Here is a 25,367-nt window from a genome sequence, read left to right on the forward strand (position 1 = left end):
TTTGTCATAATTTTTTTTTTAAATGGAGAGAAAAAGAAAATATATTCTAATTTTAGTCTGGTTCTGGCCATCTAGAGGAGCCATAATTTGCCTGACGGGGCATAAGAGTTCCCAGGCGAGGGGCCAATGTCTCGCCCAGAATTGACTTCTTCCAACTTAGGACGCCGAGTGCAAACACACACACTTGGTTCAATGCATTTTATAATGAGTATAAATAAGTAATCAAAAATAAATGAACTGATTAACTGTCTCTATTACATGAGTTCATGGCTTAAACTACAAAGGTGATATATACCACCTCATTGCTTTTTAGACGGCCTAGGAGTCGGACCTACTCTAGCCTCCTCCTACCATGGAGTTATATAATTCTTTTGTGACTATAACTCCATGCTCCTCACTCAGGACCAAGCTACACAGTCCTTTTCATTTTGAATAAAAAAGGAAAATTGAAATCAAAAAATGCAGCCTAACGTACTTATGTGAGTTTCAGACAAATTAACAATACTGTAGTTGCTATATCAATTGAGTGGAAATAAGTGAAATTGGTGGAATTTATTGAACACACACCCATCTTTCCTGCAAAAAAGTCAAGTCAACGCCTTTTGTTTTGATCATGTGATCATTAATCAGGTGGACAACAATTGCCACTTTGGTTGGAGCGCCCTCTTGAAGTACTTTGCTCACACGGGGCAGCTCACGGCCCTGGCCCTGCAAGAAGCTGCTACAGCTGGAAACTAGCCTAGCTAGGTAGGCCTAGGCCTCTGAAAGAAGATTCAACACAGAAGAACCGTATACACTTACCGCTTACATATACAGGTACTGCATTGTGTCTAATTTGTTATTAATATACGTTTTTTACTATTTTATTCTACTTCTTGTGAATTTTACATGCATGAAATCAATCCTGATTCGAGCCAGCTCACTCAAGCAAGCAGCTCATCCTGTCGGTATCTTATGTTGATGGAGCACTCTCACACATGGGGCCTGGAGAGGGCTGTTGTTTGGGGTGGATCCCAGCGCAACACCCACCTCCATTCGGATTGCTCCCCTTGCTCCCTGACTTCAGTGAGGGAACATGATCTCCCTGTCTCAGGTCTGAGTGAAAGACTAATAATTAAGAGGGTTAGGTTGTTGGGGTGGGGGTGCGGCTCAGATTTTTTTTTACTCGCACTTTTCCAGCACTAGCTAGGGCTTATTTCTTTTAAATGTTTGTGATGTTCGAATCCAGATAAAGTAAAGGCACTTGGTTCGATTGCTTTAATTCTCAAGGAAAACACCAGACTTCTAAGCACCAAACTTTGATTTAAATGGCCAAAAAAGTAAAAATGGAAGTCATAGGCCCAGGGAAGAGTGTCTCCCTTTGGTAAGGTTCCACCTTCCCCCTTCCCTGTAAAAAAAAAGATGCCCAGGCTCCCGGATGTGGGATGGGTCGGCTGAATCTCCGGTTGCATGCACACCACATTTCCCACAAAAGCTTTTTTCTTTCTTTCCTGCTAGAGGAGAAGGGCCATCGGTGCTGTCTGTTCCTTTCTCTTTCATGAAGTAGGGGGACAGCCTCCTCCGCTCACTGGACAATCTCGCTTGACAGGTCACTACCGAGGCTTTCCATGATATGGTGATGATGTAATCTCCCCAGTATACAGTGGACTACATGTAGAGAGTAAAGTGTGATTGATTGAGTTCAATGACATCTCAACCCCTGGCTTCTTAATGACGTACCTCAATGGCACACATTTCCCAGGCTCCCCAGCCACCCTTTCCTAGCTACAATTGGCGTTAATTGTTCAAGTCTTGAGTGCATTTTATCTGATAGTATGGTAATGGTTGCCACAAATAATTAGTGAGATCATACTTTGCAATTTAGCCCTGCATACTGTATATGCCAACATTTTGATATTAAAAAATGACAGAATTTGGCACGAAGTGCCACCAAGGGGGTTGGGGAATGTTGCCGTGGTCTCCCCATACATGGGATTGAATGGGTTTTAACCTCCTGGAAGCTTTAGCAATTTAATCATGATTCTTACGCTTACCAGACACCTTGTAATCATAATCCAGCCTGTGTATACAAGGACAATAGCGTGACTTTGCAGCGCTCACATCCACCTCTCTCGCACTCACGGAGAGGCTATGCTGTGGTGTTGATGAGCAAAATATTGAAAGATAACCTAATAATTTTGAGGTTTTTTCCCTAGTATTTTATTGCAAAAAAGACAATATAATTAGGATTTAGTACGCCTACGTATGCAATTTTCCTTGTAAACTGGGAGACCATGTGAAAAACGTAAGAAAAAAAATTGACAGGTCAGCAAAACGGGAGTCTCTCGGTCAAAACAGGAGTGTTAGCATATACTATGCTTAATGTTGCCCAAATCTGAATTTAGTGATTTTGCCATTTCATGACCTCCAACTGTCAGATGAAGCGTTCAGCCAGTTTTTCACCGACATTAGGAACAGTGCAGAGACCATCGCCAAAACAAACATTAATTGATGTGATTTAGACATTATTCCAAAGAGTAGACAGTAATACAAATAGTAAAATACTCAAAAGTGCAATGATAAAACACAAAAGATCTGAAAAAACAATTAAAATCTGGTTTAGTACGAAGCATTAAAAACAGGCTATATTGTAATTGCATTGACCAAAAACACACCTATAAAAAATTGTTTACAATTGCACTTAAACAATAAAACTTAAGCTCGATGTACTGTACACCAAAATAAAATATGCAGATGAGGCTTGTACTGTAAAAAGGTATGCAATTCTAATAAATTGTATGTTTACTGTAGTTTACTGTAGTTTAAGTTTAGCTCTGGGCCACCTTATGGGCTTTTGCCTCAGTTTTTGGCACTTGTGGAATACTAGTGTTGTGAAGTTAATGTTGTAAAGTAATAATAATAATAATAATTTATTTATATAAAGCACATTTTAGATTTACTTTTGTTCAATTTTCTTTACATAAAAAGATGACATACAGTGCTACAATAGGCAACATTATAATGAAATTTCAAAAATATTATATGGCAAAAATATAATCATTATATATTGAATCATTAAATAATTTAAATTAAAAAGATATTTTTACAGAAATGTTTAACTGTAAGTTACCAGGCACTGGTTTGCATTCTGAATAGCAATCAAATAAGGAAGTCAGTGACAATGGTAGGAAGTTATGCCATTGGCTGGATAGTTTACAACTACTGTACTGTTTGTTGTGTTTATTCCTGTGTCTTCCTGTGTCTAACTACTGTATGATGAATGTAAATTTCCTATAGTACTTTAATTTTGCTAATATTGACACTATTAGTGCATGGTTAGTGTTAGGAATGACTGTGTGTGTTTTTAGGCTCATAATTTATTACTTCTATTATTGATTTTTATTAATGTACAACATTTTAAAACAATGTTATAATAATATTTATAATATAATAATATATGTTATAATGTTATAATTTAGGTTTTATGTATTAAGGAATTTCAAATCTAATGTTATATACAGTAGTTCATAAATATGTAAGGTATGTATTATGAAGAGCTGATTGGATAGTGTCAAGCGTTTAGAGCAATCTTGCGTTTTATTGCAATTGACATTAAAATATTTATGATGTTGTATTTACAGTACATGGAAATAAAAACAATTCAATAAAAATTTAATGGTCCTGTTTTGTTGTGAAAAGATTTTGGTCCTAAAGAGTACTATTCAGAATAGGCCTCCCAGATAAATCACATCTGTTGTCGGTTGCTTTTGCAGTTTCTTAGTTTACTTTTTTGTCATGCTTGCAAACTTACTGTAATTTGTAAAAGCTAGAAACCCTCATTTAATTGAGCACCTGTGAGTTATGAATAGCTGGCCCCTGTGCCTCAAATTGCTTGGTAGCGGTGATGTGTGTGGTGTTCCTTTTCTGGTAGCTTGTTTACAGTAATTTTTTATTCCTTCTATAGTGCCTTGAGCACTACTGCACTAAATATGTGCGCTTTATAAATCTTATTATTTTTATGTTAAAAGGGCATACTGTATTGTAAATTTCTAAAGGCTACAACAGTATAATTTCTCTGTAAATATCTAGAACACTAAACAGTGAAAAACCTTCCAAGAAATGTGAGGGAAATACCCATATGTAAATTAAGTTCATTGATTGACCAATCATCGGATCATATGAATAATTTTGACGCATGTGACTTCCAGCCATATGACTACGGTATATAGAAGCTCACAGTAGGCGCGTTCACCAGACCAAAGTATTTCATTACAGAAATGGTTGTGTTTTCATTTTTATCTTCAATTGCTCAGTGCTGTAGATTGTAAAATGTTTACTGCTTGCCTTGCTTACTGTAGTCGGATGATATGATACTGTACTGTATAATTCAAGTGCATGATGTTCCATATCTAAACAGCCAGATCTTTGGTATACAGTGGATTACAGGAGGCGTATAATGTGATTCAATTTTTAATATGAAAGATTTATTGCCCTTTTCCTCCACGTGTATCATAGTAGAGAAACAATTCTATGTATTTAAAGATAAGTATGTATAGACAAATTTTCATTTGATGATAAGGATAGAAGGATCTTTGATCAACAAGCAGGGATCAGGAACAGTCAAAGTACATCAGAGTATGGACTGCTGTTTAGGGACCTTTGCTCAATTTCATTATTTATTTCTTAGCATCCATTTCGCAATCAGATTAGAAGGATTGCACATTTTGAAGCTCATTCGTTCCCAAGCATCATATTGATGCCATTGTCTTCACTATTAATGGAGACGTGTTAACTTGCAAAGGGAAATATTACTACAGTGCATAAATTTAACATCAACATGGTCAGTCCAAGTCAGCGAAAAACACTTCAGGAGTTGCTGTCAAGGAGCTATCCACCATTCAATGCCGGACTAGATAGTAAGTACACTAAAGTGCCTTGCCTATACTTTTTTTCATAAATGGCTAAATACCTGCTAAACATTGGGGTCAATAGTGTCTCAGGATGGCCCTGACATAATGAACCTTTCCACTAAAACCTCCCCCCCCCCTGGATATTTTTTGCTAGGTCTGACAAAATGGTAGTGTAAATATTATTCACTGTAAACTTGGCCTTCGTGGGACTATATTTGATTGTGTTGAAAAAGCGTGTACCTACCCGTGATGTGATTGGTCAGTTGTTTTAATTGATTAACATTCCGGAATGGGCCATTGTGTTCTTGTGTCGGTACCTTTAATAAAAGTTGTCAAATGTCCTCCAGGAGTACGTATGTTTATAATTGGGTACCAATTAGGCTCATTGTACAGTATACATGTGCTAAGACCTATTCTGCAGTTTTACGAAATATTTGCCATTTGAGAAGACCAGGGGCGGTTCCAAAGGTGTCCAAAAGCGGGGCCGACTGAGACAATACTACCCTAGAGGTCATGCCCCCGCGAAATTTTTGTGTTCTAGATGCCCAAAAATAACCTCTGAGGCATTTTAGGCTATCAGTTTTTTCATTCGCTTTCTTTCTTTTTTTTTGCTTTATTTTACCTTCCAAAGGGGGGAGGGGGGGGGGGGCGAGATTCAAAGATTCAATTATTATAGATCCAAAATGTGATGTCACAAAACTGCTTTCCTTACTGCATCTCAAGAATTTAATTTATGGTATATAAATATATGTTTGCTGCGAAGCAGCCAATTCATATTCTTGACAGCAATTTGACCTCTGAAAAATCATTGTTTGTCAAAAAACAAGGGCCTGACGACTGAAAAGCGGAGTTTCCTTCTTTCGTTCTGCCGGGTAAAATCAATTACTTTAGGTGACGTTTGTAGACTAACCAACACGTACCAACGTCCAATGATGTGATAATGTCCAATGATAACCTCTGCTAGATGGGTTACATTTACCTTATCAAAATACTGTATAGTATTAAATAAATAAACTGATAGACCAAGCATTTTTTCATAGTATGCTACTTCATTGATAAAGGTGAGCACTACAGTAATTATGTTCACTGATAAAGAAGCTTTTGAACTTAAATTGAACTATCCCATTCTTTGGTTTCTTTGTGTAAAAATATGTTGCTATTGTTATTTATTTCCTTTAAAGTTGTGAGGTGTGGACAAAACTTGTGGTATGGTAGGGTACTGTATCTAACTCATGTTCAAGCCTATGTTACCAGGACAGATCCAGGATTTTTTTGCTAGTAGGGTACAATAGACTGTTTGATAAATTAACACTAACTCAGCCAACTGTGGTAGTATGATCTCCATATGAATCTGAAGTGTTTGAAAACCTAATATTTTCTCTAAAATAAGTTTTCATTTAGGACAACCTGCTTGGCTATTATTTCAGTGTCATAAAAAAAATACATGTTTGTCATTATTTTGTGGGAAAGATGTCCCTTAGTCCCCCCTCTAAATTCGTCTGTGGTGTAACGGTTATACGTTCTCACTGGCTAAAGCCTGAAGGAGCCCCCAGCAAATTCAATTTTTTTTAACAAAAAAAGTAGCTTTAAGTATGCTTTTTTTAGGTCAAATCACGATGCATACCATACTCACAGTATATATCGAACGTTTAAAAAAGGCATTAAAATATGAGATTGAACACTAAAAATGCCGAAGCAGCATCTGGGACCCTGAAGGGCCCCTGCCCAGGGCCTCATATCCGGTCTTTACTCAACTGTCTGTGGTTACTGTACATCTTGTCTTGTCAGTGACTGTACAAAACACCTCTAGTGTAGATATTAACATAAAGTCCATGATGTATCATCAGTTAATTGACAATAATGCTTATCGTATATTGGTCAAAGGTTATTTATTTTCGCATTCGGAGCTTTTTCCGATAAATTATCTGATTCTCATGCAAACATTTTTTCGGAAACTTTGGGCCCCATTTCCGCAGCGATAACTAAAAAAACATGGCTGCTTTCCGATAATTTATCGGATAAGTGCTGCGGAAATACCGTGCCTAAGTAATATATGAATTCTTTGTTAGCCAAATCTGTAGTATTTTTGATTCTAGGTGGCAGAGAATTCCATTTTTGGGATAGTTCTAGGGTGTATATATAGTGGAAATTTATAGCTGCCTTTATTTGCTGTGACAAATGTATATTTCAGATATTGATCTTTTTCAATGATTATTTTCCGGGCATGTAATGTTATTAACTATAGGCCTTCAGTACATCCTTGGTTAAGCACTGTCCTTAGTATTGATCCGTAAGCTTCCTCTGCTTGGTTTCACAGCACCCATACTTTAGTACTGTAGCTTAGTGGTTCTATTTAATTTTTATATTTCTCAGATGCCAAGTACAGTAGATTAATATGACCCTCTAATACTATAGTTTGGATACTGTATGCCTACTGTATTTTAAATCATAGAGTATTCATTCCATACTTACTTTAATACCACATGGTTACTATACTTCAGCTCTGCTTATTGATTCATTATTGAAATTTAGGACAGTATGCATCACCTGTCAGTGTTGATTAATTAAACATTGTCTCTAAAATGAAATTGAAACTATGCGTAAATGTATCTTTAATTAACAGTACATAATATTATTTTGTATAAAGGTTTTTTTTTTTTTTTTTTTGCATAATTTTGAATCAGTTCCTAAAGTTTTTCAATGATTCTCTTTCAAAAAATCCTTGGGATTTATTTTCGAAAAGAGCATTTTTGTTTTCACAATATCGCCATCATTGCCATAAAGCAACATATCTGCTTCGCTAACCACAAATTGTCAAATCATGTCACCGCAAGTACAGTATGTATTGCCATAGAAATGGAGTCACCTGGCGACCAAAACATGTAGATTAAAGTAAATCATGACCATTTACAGTAGTTTTGATAAATATACTGGAAACCATTCATTTGTTATTATATATATAAAATCACTTTATTGCATAAAAAACAATACAGGAAACAAATAAAGAGCCCAGAACAGTGTCCCAAAACTGGGATCACGCAAGGCTAAATGAGTTGACATACAAAAACATTAAGACACAAAATATATCAATGTATAAAAGTATAAAAATAGAGGCCGGCCTATCATCAAATTAAGGGAGACTGCATTCAATTAAATTATTTTGTTATTGTAATTGAGAAGGATAAAATAATTGCAAGTTTCAAGAGGTTATCTCGAAAGACCTTGAACGGTATAGGTTTGTTGCACAGTTTAATATGTAAACATAAACTGGAAACCATTCATTTGAATATTGATGATAATCTTTTTTTGTTATTGTATAAGCTTATTACTAGATTGGGATACAAGCCCTCACAGCATGGTATTAACTAGTTTTATTCATGATGATTTCATCACTATTGATGCGAGTGTACTCTTTTGTGACCAATGGGTAGTAACCACTGTATAGACAAGTACTGATTTAGGATTTTGGTATGACGTTGAAGGATAGGGTTTTAAGTGTCTGTTTTTTGGTTTAATTTCCGTATACACTTCCATTGATATGGACTACTCCCTGTGAAATTTAAATGGAACAAAGTTAAAACTGAACAGATTTTGATCATGTCAACACTTGAAAATAGTAAGTGCAACAAAAATATATTTTTTATTTTGTAAATCATTTTATGGATGCAAATAAATAGATCACTAGCTGAAGTATTCAATCACCCCTGGTTAGGGCTGACAACAAGATCACTAAAAATGGCGCACTTCTTCTTTATTGTATACGCATAAAACAAACTCATGTTTATGTTCAAATCAAGTATTGATTGACACCTTGAAAGCATGTATAGAATATCATGATGAAGTAAAGTACATTCAGCGTAGTATAAATAATAATTGGCTGTTATAAATCAATTGACAAAACACTAAAGCCCTTTATACACTATCAAATTTTCTTTGCGACAACTGTTATGTGCCCATATTTAGTCATTATGTGCCTATACTGTATGGTCATAATGTGATGTCATGATGACCATATTTGGGCATGTCACATGCTTTTGTCAAATAAAATTTGATAGCCTAGACAGGGCTTAACATCGATCTAGTGGTTAAAGAGTTCTCTGAAGAATTGTAGAATTTTTTTGTATTACATGAATTCAAATCCTGGAGTTTTTGGTCTGTTACAGTACCAATTTGTATCTCATGATTTTCAACTTCAGGGGAAGTCGAGTGGCCGAGCGGTCAAGCAGGGTCGGCCACTAACTACAGCCTTAACATTGGTGGTGGTTCAAGCCGCCCCTCGCCCAGGGTTTGGTTGGTAGAACCAAGTCTTCTTGGATAAGGATTTAAAAGGGAGGTCAAGTGTATACATCTGGGTCGTGTGTACTAGAACCTATTGCATCTTTCAGAAGAGTAGGAGGTTACCCCGATGCTATGGTTGAATCGTTGAATGATATGAACATGTAGCTACTATAAGTACCTCTTTATGGCTGCTAGGTAGTCACGGACCACCCCCATACGCAATTCAGCACAATGATGCTGTGACTTGTACAGTTATTCTCCTACCTTTACCTATACCTTCTATGCAACAATCTATGTTTTCTTTTAGGCTCCTTCACTTGATTTTTTGCTTTTAACTCTAAAAAAAATGTATGTATCATTAAACATTTTGCTTTTTAATATTGTAATTTAGAAAAACTATATTATTCTAATAATTTAAGTTCAAAGGCTTCCAGAAAATTTTGTTAAGTTTTTGATACATTTCTAATGATATTAAAATTCTTTTTGACATTTCTTTCTGGAATAAAGTACGATTTATTATCATCACACTACTAGGAATGTTGTAAATTTAATGTTTCTACATATTTTAAATTTTTATTTTTGATGCAGTAGTAGTAGATGAGGCATAGATAGCCAGTATTTAATTTGGTACTGCAATTATATCTAAATTCTTTTGGAATTTGATCTGCAGGCCACTGATTGAAAACCTAGACATTAAAGCATGCTTATTACCTGAAGTTTTTTTTATTTTTTTTATTTCTGCAGTGTTTGGTAAGGTCAAGAAAGACAAAAGCAGAGATATGAACAACTCAAAGTGGGATGTAAAGTGGTCTCCGGCTGCCAAGAATCTCTTTCTGACCTTCAGGGCAGTGCCTCCTGATCTGACCTTATTCCAAGTTGGTAAGTTGGATGAGGATGATATCATCGAGCAGAATACCGCAGAGAATACAAGCGAGGCAAAAACACAGACAATATCTTTGAATTTGAGTGCTTGGCCGATTGGAGGCATAGCGGACTTAAACATTCCAAACAAATCAGAGGTCAAGGTTAGTTTTGTCTTACTTTCGTTTCTTGCGAATGTTTTTGTTGTTTCTTAAGTTGTGAAAATTGCTATGCTTCATTATGGTTGAGCGCTTTCAAGTTTTCAGGTTAGAATGTCTTCCCATTGTTCTTGAAACAATGCAGAAAAAGTATTAAATGGTTTTTAGTGGAATTAACTAAAAAAAAAGATGTGAAATAATGGTTTATTAACGATTTCCAGAACTAAGAATTTAAGACACGAATAATTTAATCTTCAATTGTTGATTTATAGCGAAATAATTTAATTTTTTAGGCCATTATTCAAACTTCCATATTCTATGGCTCATTTACTCAATACTGGCTTGTGGGACGAAATTAGTCATTTTGTCATGTTGTGCCTCATATGGGATTTTTTTTGCAAACAGCTGATGGAGATATATTTAGTGCCATTGTGTAGCCAAAATATATCCTGATCACTTTTATTATTTTGTTTGAAAAAGTAGTTTTTGCTTTGGCTTTCGCTTCTCATTATCAGGTGAAATTACACTTTTTATGCATGTATTATAGTTTGCAGTTTAATTATAGGCCTATGTATTTAAAAAATCTTACACTAAATATGCATATGATTGTTTTTGTAGTGCTATGCTTGGCAACCAAAAGCCATCCCAGGAGTAAACCTGATCGGTGTGGGCATGTCAACCGGAAAGGTGCTTCTGACCTCATTTGACCAGGAGTCAACACCAGATTTCACAGGATTAGTGGGACATGAATTCAATCCTAAACATGGCCGTCCTTGTCACTTACTAGAGTGGAACTCATCTGAAACTAATCTAGTAAATCACATTTATTGTATTTACTTAATGTACAGTGTTTAAAAGTAGTCAATATTGATAATGTTCATAATCAACCAATAAAAATAAAAAAACACGATTTACTTGGATCTTTCAATATTGTTTCTTAATAACAACTGCTTTCTTATGGACCCTCTATTCCTTACTTCTTATAAAGTATACATAGTAATGTAGCAGTATGTTAAAACAAACCATTCATAATGCAGACGATGATATAAGCAGTTTTAGTGTTTGTTTTATACTTTGACTTTTGACATATTCATGTGCAGTTAAAACTATAAAAGTAACTAAAGTTAATTTATTTATCAATTGTACTACATTGAATGAGAATACATTTACCTATTAAATTTGTTAGTTGACATATTTCATATATTCAGCTTCTTGCAGGGTATGACAAGTACAGGGGAGACCCAGGTATAGCTATGTGGGATGTCAGATATCAAGGTAAATCATTTCTTCAAATCAATCAAACCAAATGTTAAGTTTGAGGGTCACTAATAATAGTGTACAACAAAATTAATGGATGGATATAAGAAGCAAGTATAGTTGTATTCCGTACAGAATCTGAAATCTTTTATGGTAATTAATTTCTTCAGGCATGAGACAGAAGCAGATTTTGTGAAATTTATTGACTTTTGTTTCTTACTGTATGCTGTGAAAAAATGCCTGTTTATGCTGTATCGTCTGAGATGCTGTTGTGCTGAAGTGTGGCCGCTGGGCATGCCATTATTTATTTGAGTAAACACCCCGGGCCATTTATTGTTGAAGGGTTTTTGAGGAGGAATTTACTCAACAAAGGAATTTATTCGTGGGAGGCCTTTATTTGTTCTGTGTAAAATCGATGCGTATATACAGTCTCAAATAAACATCCTTTTTCACTGTAAATGTGGAACTAAAACACATAATACCGTCAAATATGTTTTATGCGTGATCAAAGCCTTATTGATCCCAACCAGGTTTACAAAAACTTTAATTCTACTGGATTAGAACATAATAGACTGTTGAGAATGATGTTGCTTCCATTAGAACTGTATACAGTCATTTAGGGGGGTATTTAATGTCTCTGGGAATTTAATCAAGGGAGGTGTTTATTCAAAATGAAGCTCTAGAGGGGGGAGCGGTTGTATATTCAAAGTGGACATTTATTCGAATAAATATGGTATATAGAAATGAAAGATTGATTGAAAGCTAGAAATTGTGACAAGTTTTTATGAGGCTACCAGGAATAGGAGGTAAAATATTAATAATATGACACTGAATAATTGACAAAATGGGTGTCATTACAGGCAGAGAAGCTGACAAGACTAAGAAGCTACCAGGGTTAGCAGATGGTCAGGGTACAGTTAGTAAACCTTTGGCTGAGTTCGGTTCTCCTGGTGAGATCATCCACTCGATGCAGTGGCTCATCAGCGACCCCACTTGCTTTTTAGCTGGTATTGGCAGTAAGCATATCCGTTTGTATGACATCAGAGGTGAGCTACTGGTTTTTTTTTTATTGATTATGTAAAATAGTATCCTATAAATCATTTTCTCAGTCTGTTTTAAATATGATTATATCAATCGGTCTCATAATAAATTTGATCTTGTATGAAGAATTGTACCTGTATTGTATGGAGAATTGTACCTCTACAAATTGTAGAGGTACAATGTATCTGTTGTAATACTATAGTATATTATGAGAAATGTGTATTGTACCCATTGAGATATCATAGCATATAATTAATGTATTATCTGTATTTATAAATTTCTATTAAACATTTTTTGAAGATTGGTTGTAATAATGGACTACTGTTGGTAAATCTGTATGACCCTTTTTGAAATCGGAGAGTGGGGCTTAGACAACTGTGGCCCCACATCAGCCCAGCAGCCACAGGGTAGCTAGCTTACCAATTTGTCAGGATACCCAGTGGCAAGCCCCTCGATGGTTCCCGACTAATATTTTCTTTTTCTTGCATATATAAGCAATAATACATGGATCTAACAGCCTCTATAACATAAGTCCAACAAATATTAAGTAATAACAGTGTATTAGATTTGGATGATAGTATTTGTTTGTATGATTTAACCTTTGATTTAATCAAGTGCAGTTGAAACTATAAGAAAGCTTTATGTAATAATAAATAATTTAAAAATAAAATTAATTAATTAGAATTAATTTTACTTCAATTGCCAGACTCATCACGGACTCGCAGTCAAGTAACAACTAAATCGGTGCAAGGTATCTCAGTGGATCCTTGCTCGGACTACCGATTTAGCTCATTTGGTGAAACCCAGACCCACATTTGGGACCTGCGCAAACTCGACAGATTTGTATCCTTTTGGTATCTCCTGTGGTAAAAAAAAATGAGGCTTTTGATATCACCAATGATAGTTACAACAATCATAACCAAATGAAGGTGGTTTGATTATTACAAGTGATTATTTCTTGATTGATTGATTTATGATTGATTGCATGGAGTCGATTCCGGGATCAGGGGTGGCACCATTGCTTTGGTGGAGGGAGGGGGCCGGGGCCAGAGCACTGTTGCCCCTTCCCGTCGGGGAGAAAAACCACAATTCATCGAGGGGAAATTTATGATTATGGCACCTCTTGATTTCCGGAAATGACTTTGAATATGATTTTCTTTTTCTCTCCATTTTTTTAATTTTGAAAAATTGGGGGCTTACTTATTGAATCCGCCACTGGTTTGGTTAATAAGCCTTCGTAACATTTAATTTAATTTTGCTGCACATTGTGTACGCATTGGCAATGATTTTCGTGAGACAGTTGCTAATAAAGAATTGAAAACAAGCAAATATTTTGAATTTACGGGATATGGATTGATTTCCGGGAGATTCTTGCTTCCTTGCGGGAGTGTGGAAGGCCATTTTGATTTCCGAGATACTCCCGCGAGTTCCGGGAGACTTGGGACCCCTGTGATTGGTTGATTGATTGATTGATTGATTTATTGTATTGTTTGAACATTTGAACATTAAACATTCACTTGACAGTTCACTACTAAAGACGTGCTGATTTTTATCAACTTTTTTGAATGGCGTACCAGCAATGACTGTTGGTTGGAATGGTGATCGTTTGATTTATTGAATGATTGATAGTTCCTTGACTGACCACATTCAGATACATAATATAGTAGAGCCACGACCTGTCGTCAAAGTTACATGGTGTCCCACCAGATATAATCGCCTGGCGTGTCTTACTGATAAGAGCTCCGTCATAAAAGTATATTCGATAGAGCACCTTGGTATGTAGACTCTCTATACCATATTCTAGAATATTGTTATAACACATTTAGTTTTATATGTGATAATGATAAAATATTTTAATAGTCAATTAAATAATAGTTGTTTATTTTAATTGCATTTGTAACTGGAATATACTAACACTGAACAATTCATATTTGTCCTCTATATACTATTATAAATGTCGTATTCAGATATATTACTGATATTAAGATTATCTGTTATTACAGATAAAGAGATGGAACATAATGAAATGAACTTACAGAGTAAGTACTGTAGAATTATTTTACCATGACTGTATTTTTGATCTGAAAATTTGTTATATTTTTAGGATTGCTCAAATAAATTTTTTTTTAGAGTTACTCTTAAACAGATCATTATATCATCAATGGTATAATATTTGGGGAATTTGAAATTCTTTGTTGGGTTCTCATCCCACAGCAGTCTTGTTTTTGCTTCCTTTGTTTGCAGTTTTTTGGCTTTTATTTATTTTTACAATCTACAATGTATGAGCCTTTCATTGAAACCTTAATTCTTGCAGCTAACGGTGGCAATCAGGTAGCGTCTTTTGCATGGCATCCAACACATGAGAATCGTATTCTAAGCATCACAACAAGCGGCTTGCTTAAGGATACAGTGGTAGCAGACCTCATGCCTATGGTAAGATCAATGCAATTTATCATGATATTAATATATATTTTAGTCGATTGATTTGTAGAAGCATGTTTAGAATCTGAATAGCCTTCCAAAGGAGGCTTTTAAAATGTTATTTTAGTGTAGGTGGTGGTACTAGTTAAATGGATTTTGTATTTTTATTCAAGTACATTATAATGATGTATTGTTATGTAATTTAATACTATGGTATTTTATCATTTTGATGCAAATTGTTTTTTTAATAAAGCTGATATAAATATAATATAAATTAAGTTAAGAAAACAGATATTATTACCATATAAATGTTGCTACTGTATCGAATTGCTCATTACAATTTCCGCACCAATATTAATAGGATATTAAAACATTAAAAATTAAAGAGACTATACATTTCCTGCAAATCATAAAATTATATTTGATGATGTGTTATGACTTGAGCACGTGTCTGTACTCCAAAATTATAATAAGCAAATACTTCCTGTAAAATCAAATTATGTACTTTATATATTTAGTCTATAGCATCAAAGTCTATGTGATAATTGTTTTTCAGTCTTGGTCTCCTCAGTCCAGCCTGTTAGTTGGCAGTGGTCGCCATCTACAAGTGATGCCAGTCAGATGCCAGAGTGATATTTCAACTAAAATCAAAGATAGAGCATTAAAAGGTTACGGGCTTAAGGTAGGATTTTTATTGTAATTTGCTTACCCCTTCCTTTATTAATGACATATGCATTAACTTTATTTTAAACCTGCTTATTTAAATAATATGTTTATATTACAATGTTATTCCATTTAATTTACTTTATTTTGTATATTGATTTGATTTTGAAATAAAACATTGAAATGAAAGAAATGTATTTGTCTAGATTTCATAACTGCACTGTAACTATTTTTTAGCTCTCATGAAAATATTACAAGATATAAAGCAGTGGACAGTTTTTTAGACATGATCCTGTCCTGTCAACTCCTACTCTATCATGGTTTTACCACATTGGTATTCAGCAGCATAGAGCAGTGGCAGATCCAGGAATTTTAAATAAGAGGGGGCCCAGGGAAGGACTTTCACAGGTGGATGGTCTATACAACCTCAGCCCCACCATGGGTGGGTCTGAGGTAAGAAATTGTGCGATTATGGGACCTCTAGATGGCCGGAAATGAAACCATTTAGACTTAAATCTGAATGTAAAATTCTTTTTTATCTCAATTTTTAAAAATGTTAAAAATTTAGGGGGGCCCAGGTGGCTGTTCCTCCTCCCCTTGAATCCTTCACTGGGTTAGAGTGGTAACCACTGTCTATGCACTGCACCATGTTGTAGATCATTGTGTTTCTGGTTATTTTCCATTAAGATGCTACCCCTGTGAAACATGCCTACATGTCATAGTGCATTAACATGTTCTGTGTGCAAGTTTAAGAACCTGTTAACTTTTAGCAAGAGATTGTCTCCTGGTGTCCTCCAAATTTACCACCAGTAGGGTACTGCATTGCTCCCCAGCTCAAATTCCATATTTTCTCAACCAGGATCAGTAAAGCTAAGTTAGGCTAGTGCTCAAGTCAGCCATGACTCAAGCCTGTTGTTGACTTTACTCTGCCGCCAGAGGCCAGAGTGAAAATGGAAATATGTCAAGCTATTGTCAGCCCAGCAGGGTCAACCTGATTTGAGTAAGTTTAGTCCAAAGTTTGAATAATTGTTTTTTTTTCAGAAAGAGCAAATCTGGGAAAATGGTGAGTTAGTAGACGATGGAACACTGCGACAATTCTGGCTTATTTTGGACCACATCAAAAGCTTACACAAAGATAGGAACTTACAAAAGATGCGAACTAATCCTTTCTATGGTGTGAAAGACCTGATTGCAGGAGAGATTCCGGGAACAGCGTTCTGTTTACGAAGTACAGAGCAAAACATGCACTTGGAAGGTGCTATAAATTCACCTGATATCATCCATGTTTACACGAGTCAGGAGAGGTTAGTATTTTAATACAGTGTACCCTCCAATTCGAGACCTCCCTCTAATTCCAAGACCCTTCTAATTCAAGACTATTTTTTCAAAGCCCCTTATAACAATCTTCAATCTTTTAACACAAATCTAACCCTCTAAATGTGTATCAAGAGACCACCCCAAATTTTCAGACCTGTCCCAAAGGTGGGCTCGAATTGGAGGGCAAACTGTATTGACTTCAGTTCTGTATTAAAATCAAATCGATTAACTTAAAACATTGCTTTATTCTTTGAAATTTATCTATATACAATTTCAGAACGATAGCACTACGACTATGTAATTGGGATTTCCAGAACCCAGCAGCATTAGATATCTACATCGCAAGGTAAGCATTAAGTAATTTTTATTGAGACAGTTTCAACATTAAAAATTCAAGTCTTTTCAAATACTAAACTAATCCTGAATTCCTCTATAAAATGCAGATTGGTGGAAAATGGTGAATTTGAAAGGGCAGCAGCAATCCAGATGTTTAACCTGAATCTAAGAAAAGCAATAGAAACATTAAATCTTGGTGCATCATCTACTAAGAAGAAGGAAGGTAAGTATTATATGTAAGTTACTGTAGCTCAGACAGTAACTTTAATCTCCCCTAAGGGTCTCTTTATGTCTGAGCTGGCCGGTAAACTGGTACGAGCTACAGGGTCTTATATGAACCAGTACACCGGGGTAACCCCCTACTTATCTCGAAAGATGGTACTGGATTCTTTACAGTGCACATGAGCCAATTCTGTACACTGGGCCTATGGTTTATATTCCTTATCTGACTTGTTTCACCTCCGGAACCATAGGCAAGCATGCCGTTTGAACCAGCTCCGATACTATGGCTGTAGGTGTCTGCGCCCCTGCCTTAACCACTTGACTGTTTGACTCGCTTGAATACTGAATCACTCAGCCAAAGGGTTGTACTTGTTTTGGTTGAAATGTTTTCGCATTGTTTTTTTCAGGCGACATAAACTTAAGTGCAATGGCCATGGCATTATCAGGGTATGACAGCACTAAGAAGACTCTTTGGCAGGAGATGTGTAGTAGATTATGTAAACAGTTGAAAAATGCCTACTTGATGGCGATGTTTACATTCCTAACTTGTGATGATGGAAACTTCTCTGCTGTACTGGTAAATGACATACTTCTTAGCTTTTATGTTTGTTTCTATTCTATGCTCACAGTATATAAACATGAATACAACAAGGAGAGAACTAAATAAAATGATCACCATTTGAATTTATGAAAATACATTAAAAGGTATTTGAAATAATTGAAAATTTCATGGTACAAAAATTAGGAAACATAAATAAAAAGAGGGGATTTAATAAATCAATGTTTAGGCACAGATAATACATTCAGAATAAAATTTGATAGTTTGGAAAGGGCTTTTAGAGAAACCTTATTTATATTATTCATCACAAGTATACAATAGCTTTTGACTACAGGGAAGAGCAGGAATAATCTTGTCATATAGCCAAGGGCGGATTTGCCCGCCCCTACACATCTAGATGTGTATAAGAGACAGTTGTATTGATTTTGAAATACATCTCTGGATCCGTCCATGATAGCTGTGCCCTATAGCAAGACACTATAAATAGATTTTTTTTTTATAAATGGATATCTGGTAGTGCCATTTTTAGGAGTATGGTCATGAAGGGGGTGTAGGGTTAGTGCTATAAGAAAGAGGGAATCTGCTAATAGGAAGGATGATGCTACCTTATAAAATGACAATATCCTACCATTGAGGAAAGATGCTTGTTTTGCTTCTCCACTGTTATATTATTTTTTTAATGTATTAATTTCCTTTCAGGATGAATGCATACATAAGATGAGTATCCAGGATAGAGTTGCATTTGCTTGTATATTCCTGAATGATGTGCAGTTGTCCAAGTACATTAAGCGTCTGAGTGAAGAAGCACAGGCTGAGGGCAATCTTGAAGGCATTCTGTTGACAGGACTAACAGAAGACGGAATCAAGCTCATCACTTCATACATTGACAAGGTACAGGTTCTAGTGAGGGTTTTCACACTCAAAAATGAGGAACCATTCCTCTCCCATTCCGTCCCCCTCCAAATTTATATCCTTAGAGCTACAACTGGTCAAGTATACTTTAATTTTGAAATATGCTAAGGGAGACCTAAACTCCTTAACGTGTTTGCTGCCAGTACGAGCATACTTGTCAAAGGCGGGGTAACATTCTAGCTTTTATTTCTTCATTGTTATACATTGTAGAACCACAGACTAATCAATTGGGAAAAATATGCCTAGATGATAACGTGCAAATAACATATGTATGTTTGTTGTGTTATTTTGCCAGCACTACAAAAGATTGCATGTGCTTGGACGCCCTATCAACATATACCAACGCATGCAAAAAGCGAAAACTTGGCAGAGGTAATAAGAAGTACTATCCCATTGCCAGCGACGATTTTACTCATCCCCTAATATTTTCCTGCCAATTTTATTGTTAATTTTCCTGCCAATTTATTGTTAATTTATGTGTTAATCTTATGAATTTTAAAGTCAGGCTCTGGAAGAAAAACATTTTTTGATATGTTGTTGAACTGATTTTTCTAAGACAAAAAAAAAGTTGTTTGACGAAAAACTGGGGAACGGTGAATGAGATGTGAATGAGATATAGATTTTTGAATATTTAAAAACTGGGGGAATAAGGTGTAAAAAGGGCAGTTACGCCCCTTTTAAATACTCAAAAATCTGTATCTCATTCACCGTTCCCCCGTTTTTCGTCAAACAACTTTTTTCTGTCTTAGAAAAATAAGTTCTACAAACATATAACAATTTTTTTTTCCCTCCGGAGCCTGACTTTAACCTGACTCTGGACTTGTATGGTGATACACTGATTATAGGTGTTGAATTCAAGCTCCCAATGTGAATGGTATCATTTTATGTATTGTTTGCAGAAATTAATTAAAAATATTAATGTTTAAAAAAATTTTTTTTAATATTTTTTTGTATTTGCATCTAATGTAGACAGCTGATGTACAGACTGCCAGTGTTGTTGCAGTGCTAGCCTTCCCTTGCCATCTGTCCAAGGATCCTGTTGTTCAAAACTGGATTGATTGTTACCGCAATCTCCTGGACACATGGAGATTATGGCATGAAAGGTCAGTATATTTTTGTCTGAGTGATTAAAAAGAGTATGAAAAACTATTAATTGTGCATCTTATCATCATTCGAAATTCTATCATCTACAGTATATAATTTATTATGAATTATTTTTATTTATGTAAAATGGAAAAAGACATCTTTACAACATAAAAGTAAAATTTGAAATGCAGTATATTAAGATAAAATAATTCTGTAGTTTGCTACGATGTCATAGTTTCTTTTTTATGGGGACTAAGATGTCTAGAAAATTGTTATATCCTTATCCCCAGAGGCTTAGAAATTTACTTCTTTATACTGAATAACCAGTTCAGTAGATTTCTACTGTTTTTCCACAGTGACCATTATGCTTTTTAAACTAAAAGGCTCAATGAGGCTTAGGGAGTTTTTTCAGTGATGAGAAAAATCAATTGGACCCTGGGATTGGAACGCAAGCATCTAAACCACCAAGTGGCGTATCAGAGAGGGTGCAAAAAAAGCTTAAGCTCTCCAATCGCGCCCCCTCCCCCCATTGAAAATGTCCGCAGAAAAAAAAAAAACCCACTCAAATAGTTAAAAATTCCCTTATTTTGCTACCAAGCGCAGGACTCCCAAGTCTCCCGGATTGTCTGGAGTCTCCAGGAATTTTGGTTCATCTCCCGGTCTCCTGGAAATTCCACATTTTCCCCCGGAATTTGAACTTCTCTTGTATATCTCCAGGATTTTAACAGGTTTTCACTATTAGGGTTTATGCTAAGCTAAATTTTCCCATTCTTATGCATTAAATCTGGCAGACATAGAATTTATTGAACATTCTAGGCAGCATTATGGTATTAACAGTGACCTAAATCTGCTCAAGCGTTTTAGCTAGCACACGTGTCATAAATTTCTGCCTGTCCTGCACAATAATATGTCCAGGAATTTGACTTTCACAACTTGGGACCTCGGCTAGCATCCCCCTCTTTTAATCATCAAGCCACCCCCTCTCATTTCAAGACTCCCTTCTATATACACCACTGTAAGCACCAAGCTATTCAACTCCACTTAAGCCTTAACTACGATTACTACTAACATGTAAGTAGGTTTCAATTTATACATGTGAAATTAGTAGAGCCGTGCCTAGTGCATAATCATTAAATGTTATATGTTTCTCAGGGCAAAGTTTGATGTATTTATGCAGCAAGAAAGTACTCGGGGCAAGGAGGAACTTCAGCAGATATTTGTTACGTGTCACTACTGTCAGAGTCCTTTGTCACCGTCCCCATACATCAACCATGTGCAAGCTAGTAGGAATGCAAGAATGATGGAAAGCAATAGAGATCCAGGGCGAAGGGCAAAGGTTAATTTTTTTTTTGTCTCTACAAGGTGACTCGCAGCATTTGCAAACACACATTAATTACCATCCTACCGAAAAAAAAATGTACATTGCGAGGCTCAGTTACTTTTTGACTAAGGAGATTTTATCATTTTAGGTAGAAGCCGAAACAGTTTATCACTAGACCTTTAAGAGTCCTAACATATTGTAATCATTTGGTCTTGGAGTTCTCAATTACCTTATAGAAGTATTTCCTATATAAAGTTAATCAACATGCTATTATATTCATGTTTTTTTAACTGGGCTTTGTAGGCAGACAAGATTAATGTCAATTTCAAAACACTGATCTAGGTCGCTGGATAAGAGAACAATCATGTATGTTTACCTCTACAAACAACTTTCTTCTTTTTCCCCCAGAAAAATATTTGCCACACAAATAAATGTCGCAAGCCATTACCAAGATGCTGTCTATGTCTAATGAACATGGGCACTGATTCTTTACATAGTGGTAAACTTCAATATTTATAACTTCTTTTTGTATTAATAATACCTTTCATGTATATTCATTTGCATAAATTGTCTGGTAATATGTCCATCAGATATTCATTATCAGCAGTACTACATTTTTGTCTTGCTTTCACAGAAAAATTTGAGAATACAAAGACTGAAGAGAAACAAACAGATTTTAAGAACTGGATGACGTGGTGTCAGTCATGTCGTCATGGAGGCCATTCGCACCACATGAAGGAATGGTTTAGGTAAGAATAAAATCTATATTCTTGATAATTACCCATTTTCTACAGTACCATGCAATAATTTTATATATTTGTCTTCTCTCCTTGTATGTAATATTTTGTCTTCTCTCTCTTTTCCTCCTCTCTCCTCCTTCTTTTGTAATCTATTTGGGCTCTGTCCCCTCCCTTGTAGTGGTTGCGCCACTGGGGAGGGGGAGTTAGGAGAGATTCGTTGTTGGATAACAAAAATAAAATAATATTTTATAAAATTTATATCAAATGTTGACCAGAATTGGTTAGGCCTATATAAATTAATAATTTGGACACTGATAAGCTACTAAAAACACCATCAAATGACATTTTAACAGGTTATTAATGGCTTTTATGATGTCTGTGCCATAATATTAATGAGGTATGACTTTCTTTTAAAACAAAGCATTCTTATATTGGTTTTAATTTTTTTTTAGTGGCCATGTTGAATGCCCAGTGACAGCATGCACATGTCGATGTATGCTGATGGACTCTGTAGGAAGTATTTCATCCCTGCTAGCACCATCCTGGTGACGTTTCACACATCTTGAGAGTTGCAGATCAGATGTTCATATACAAAGATATCAGGAAGATTTCCATGCATTGTTCAGTATGAATGTGTGATGGACTCATATTTGAAGACATTATTCTATGCACTTTTTAATAAGAAAATCTACGCTGGGCATCACTCTCCATACGTACACTATCTGTAGATGTCAGCCAAACCTCCTTACTGGAAATTATGGCTTCTGGATGTAATATACATGGATCATTTAAATACTGTAACATTATGTGAGATGTGAGCCCTCTAGAGTTTGTGAAATAAATTGTTCTGGAAATGAAGTCATTGTGTTCTATCTGGTCCTGGACTATAGTATCCCATCCTCGTCGCCAAAATTTGTAATATCTTTGGGTTCAAGAACGTATCAAAACGTACACAATTTCATTTCCAGAACAATTTATTTCACAAACTCTAGAGGGCTCACGTCTCACATAATGTTACAGTATTTAAATGATCCATGTATATTACATTGGACACAGAGATCATGGGTTGAAACCCTTTCTACTATAAAGGCCAATTTCTACTGGACCCATCAGTGGCATGTAGCTCCGGTAGAACCTATGCTCTGTCACGTTGCATCAAGTGGAGACGCTTCATTGATCAAATTTGTTTTCTGTTAATACAGTTGAATTTGACTATGTCGAATTCAAAATGGCATTGAAAAATTGTTCGATTTGGATAAAATTTGACTTGCAGATCGTTAATTATAGAAAAATACAACAATCTGGCATGTACATAACATCAACTTAAAAATTACACGAGTTAGGCAAGTTTAACTGTATATTATTATCTTTGTTGTGATAATAGATTGCCAGGCTTGGTTGTGGTGAAAATGCATGAGGTAATTTTGTACTGTATTTGGTAGCAGTGCAGGTTTTTCAATGGCATGTGGTAAAGCTTCATAAATTTTATATACAGTTGAACTTGCCAAAGTCGAACAAAAATCCAAAATGGCATTGAAAAATTGTCTGACTTTGATAAAAATTTGACTTGCAGATCATTAATTAATGGAAAACTTAACAATTTGGCATGTAAAATAAGATCGAGTTTTAAATTAGATTTGTTTGAGTTGCCAGTTAAAAGTTTCTTGTGTCATCTGAAACACTAGCCACTTAAAACACATACTTAATGCTCGTAGTTGTACCTTGTTAGTGTACCAGTCCACCTCACCCCTCAAGGTAAAACAAATTTATAACAAAAAGTCTTCCTGTTACAGTAATATTTAGTATTTATATTTGCTAATGTAATGAATATTATTTGAAAGGATTGTAATAATTCGGTAGAAAGAAAAAATAAACATTTCTTTGAGGTATTTTGCTTGTTTTGTTCTTGAGATGCAAAAAAATACTGAATGTCTACCACACAATTTTTCTTACTATATTTTATTACAAACAAAATACTGTAAATCAATTTGAAATCTTTAATTATACACTCAGTATTAGAATACAAAACTCTTACCCATTTGATAAAATGATGGGCCAAAATTTAAATGATGAAGAGCATTAAACAGGAAATCTCTGTTAACCGTGTCAAATGCTTTACTGAAATCTAAGCTTATCAGGGCGCCTGTAAGACTATTTACACTGTCTCTTATACACATCTAGATGTGTATAAGAGACAGGACTATAGTATCCCATCCTCGTCGCCAAAATTTGTAATATCTTTGGGTTCAAGAACGTATCAAAACGTACACAATTTCATTTCCAGAACAATTTATTTCACAAACTCTAGAGGGCTCACGTCTCACATAATGTTACAGTATTTAAATGATCCATGTATATTACATTGGACACAGAGATCATGGGTTGAAACCCTTTCTACTATAAAGGCCAATTTCTACTGGACCCATCAGTGGCATGTAGCTCCGGTAGAACCTATGCTCTGTCACGTTGCATCAAGTGGAGATGCTTCATTGATCAAATTTGTTTTCTGTTAATACAGTTGAACTTGACTATGTCGAATTCAAAATGGCATTGAAAAATTGTTCGACTTGAAAAATACAACAATCTGGCATGTACATAAGATCAACTTAAAAATTATATGAGTTAAGCAAGTTTAACTGTATATTATTATCTTTGTTGTGATAATAGATTGCCAGGCTTGGTTGTGGTGAAAATGCATGAGGTAATTTCGTACTGAATTTGGTAGCAGTGCAGGTTTTTAAATGGCATGTGGTAAAGCTTCATCAATTTTATATACAGTTGAACTTGCCAAAGTCGAACAAAAATCCAAAATGGCATTGAAAAATTGTCCGACTTTGATAAAAATTTGACTTGCAGATCATTAATTAATGGAAAACTTAACAATTTGGCATGTAAAATAAGATCGACTTAGGCAAGTTTTACTGTATTTTAAATTAGATTTGTTTGAGTTGCCAGTTAAAAGTTTCTTGTGGTGTCATCTGAAACACTAGCCAGTGCCTGCATTAGCAAGAGGAAGTGGCCACGATTCGTTGAACCAGAAAAGGGAAAAACGAATTTTGGGGGCACAATGCAATTTGAACGCCAGCATACTTAATGCTCGTAGTTGTACCTTGTTAGTGTACCAGTCCACCTCACCCCTCAAGGTAAAACAAATTTATAACAAAAAGTCTTCCTGTTACAGTAATATTTAGTATTTATATTTGCTAATGTCATGAATATTATTTGAAAGGATTGTAATAATTCGGTAGAAAGAAAAAATAAACATTTCTTTGAGGTATTTTGCTTTTTTTGTTCTTGAGATGCAAA

At 35.3% G+C, this 25,367-nt stretch overlaps 2 protein-coding genes across 6 annotated transcripts in view; one reads left to right on the top strand and one right to left on the bottom strand.

The window, feature by feature from the left end:
- LOC117110513 overlaps positions 1-939 on the bottom strand; it is a 3,225-nt gene extending 2,286 nt beyond the window's left edge. The window contains exon 1 of one of the 3 annotated variants that reach the window (XM_033253265.1): positions 802-939. The gene's annotated coding sequence lies outside the window, so the exon portion shown is untranslated. Of the gene's footprint in view, positions 1-475; positions 635-801 lie in introns of those variants that run through there. The other 2 variants (XM_033253264.1, XM_033253263.1) reach the window with 2 other exon arrangements.
- LOC117110512 (GATOR complex protein MIOS-like) lies at positions 675-23,950 on the top strand. Of its 3 annotated transcripts, none has more exons than XM_033253262.1 (20): positions 675-816; positions 9,912-10,192; positions 10,805-10,999; positions 11,395-11,461; positions 12,304-12,489; positions 13,191-13,327; positions 14,136-14,259; positions 14,488-14,523; positions 14,799-14,917; positions 15,462-15,587; positions 16,610-16,872; positions 17,163-17,231; positions 17,329-17,444; positions 17,851-18,020; positions 18,702-18,893; positions 19,884-20,017; positions 21,153-21,336; positions 21,730-21,820; positions 21,956-22,070; positions 22,514-23,950. In XM_033253262.1, exons 2-20 carry the CDS (start codon positions 9,947-9,949, stop codon positions 22,608-22,610), a joined length of 2,667 nt encoding a protein of 888 aa, XP_033109153.1. In that variant the 5' UTR covers positions 675-816; positions 9,912-9,946; the 3' UTR covers positions 22,611-23,950. The 3 variants fall into 3 exon arrangements, with proteins under 3 accessions (XP_033109153.1, XP_033109151.1, XP_033109152.1); XM_033253260.1 differs by lacking the exon at positions 675-816 and adding an exon at positions 4,265-4,895; XM_033253261.1 differs by lacking the exon at positions 675-816 and adding an exon at positions 8,327-8,505.
- The last annotated feature ends 1,417 nt before the right edge of the window (positions 23,951-25,367 follow it).

This window comes from Anneissia japonica, unplaced genomic scaffold (assembly GCF_011630105.1).
Source record: "Anneissia japonica isolate Jap-2015-1 unplaced genomic scaffold, ASM1163010v1 scaffold3040_len1308831_cov196, whole genome shotgun sequence".
NCBI classification, from domain to species: Eukaryota; Metazoa; Echinodermata; class Crinoidea; order Comatulida; family Comatulidae; genus Anneissia; species Anneissia japonica.

What these genes read in the sequence shown, in the direction of transcription:
- LOC117110512 (XM_033253260.1), top strand. Translation starts at nt 4,817, where the DNA reads ATGGTCAGTCCAAGTCAGCGAAAAACACTTCAGGAGTTGCTGTCAAGG. An exon ending in ATTCAATGCCGGACTAGATA is followed by an intron (nt 4,896 to 9,911) that starts GTAAGTACACTA and finishes TTATTTCTGCAG; the next exon opens with TGTTTGGTAAGGTCAAGAAA. An exon ending in TGGAGATTATGGCATGAAAG is followed by an intron (nt 20,018 to 21,152) that starts GTCAGTATATTT and finishes TATGTTTCTCAG; the next exon opens with GGCAAAGTTTGATGTATTTA.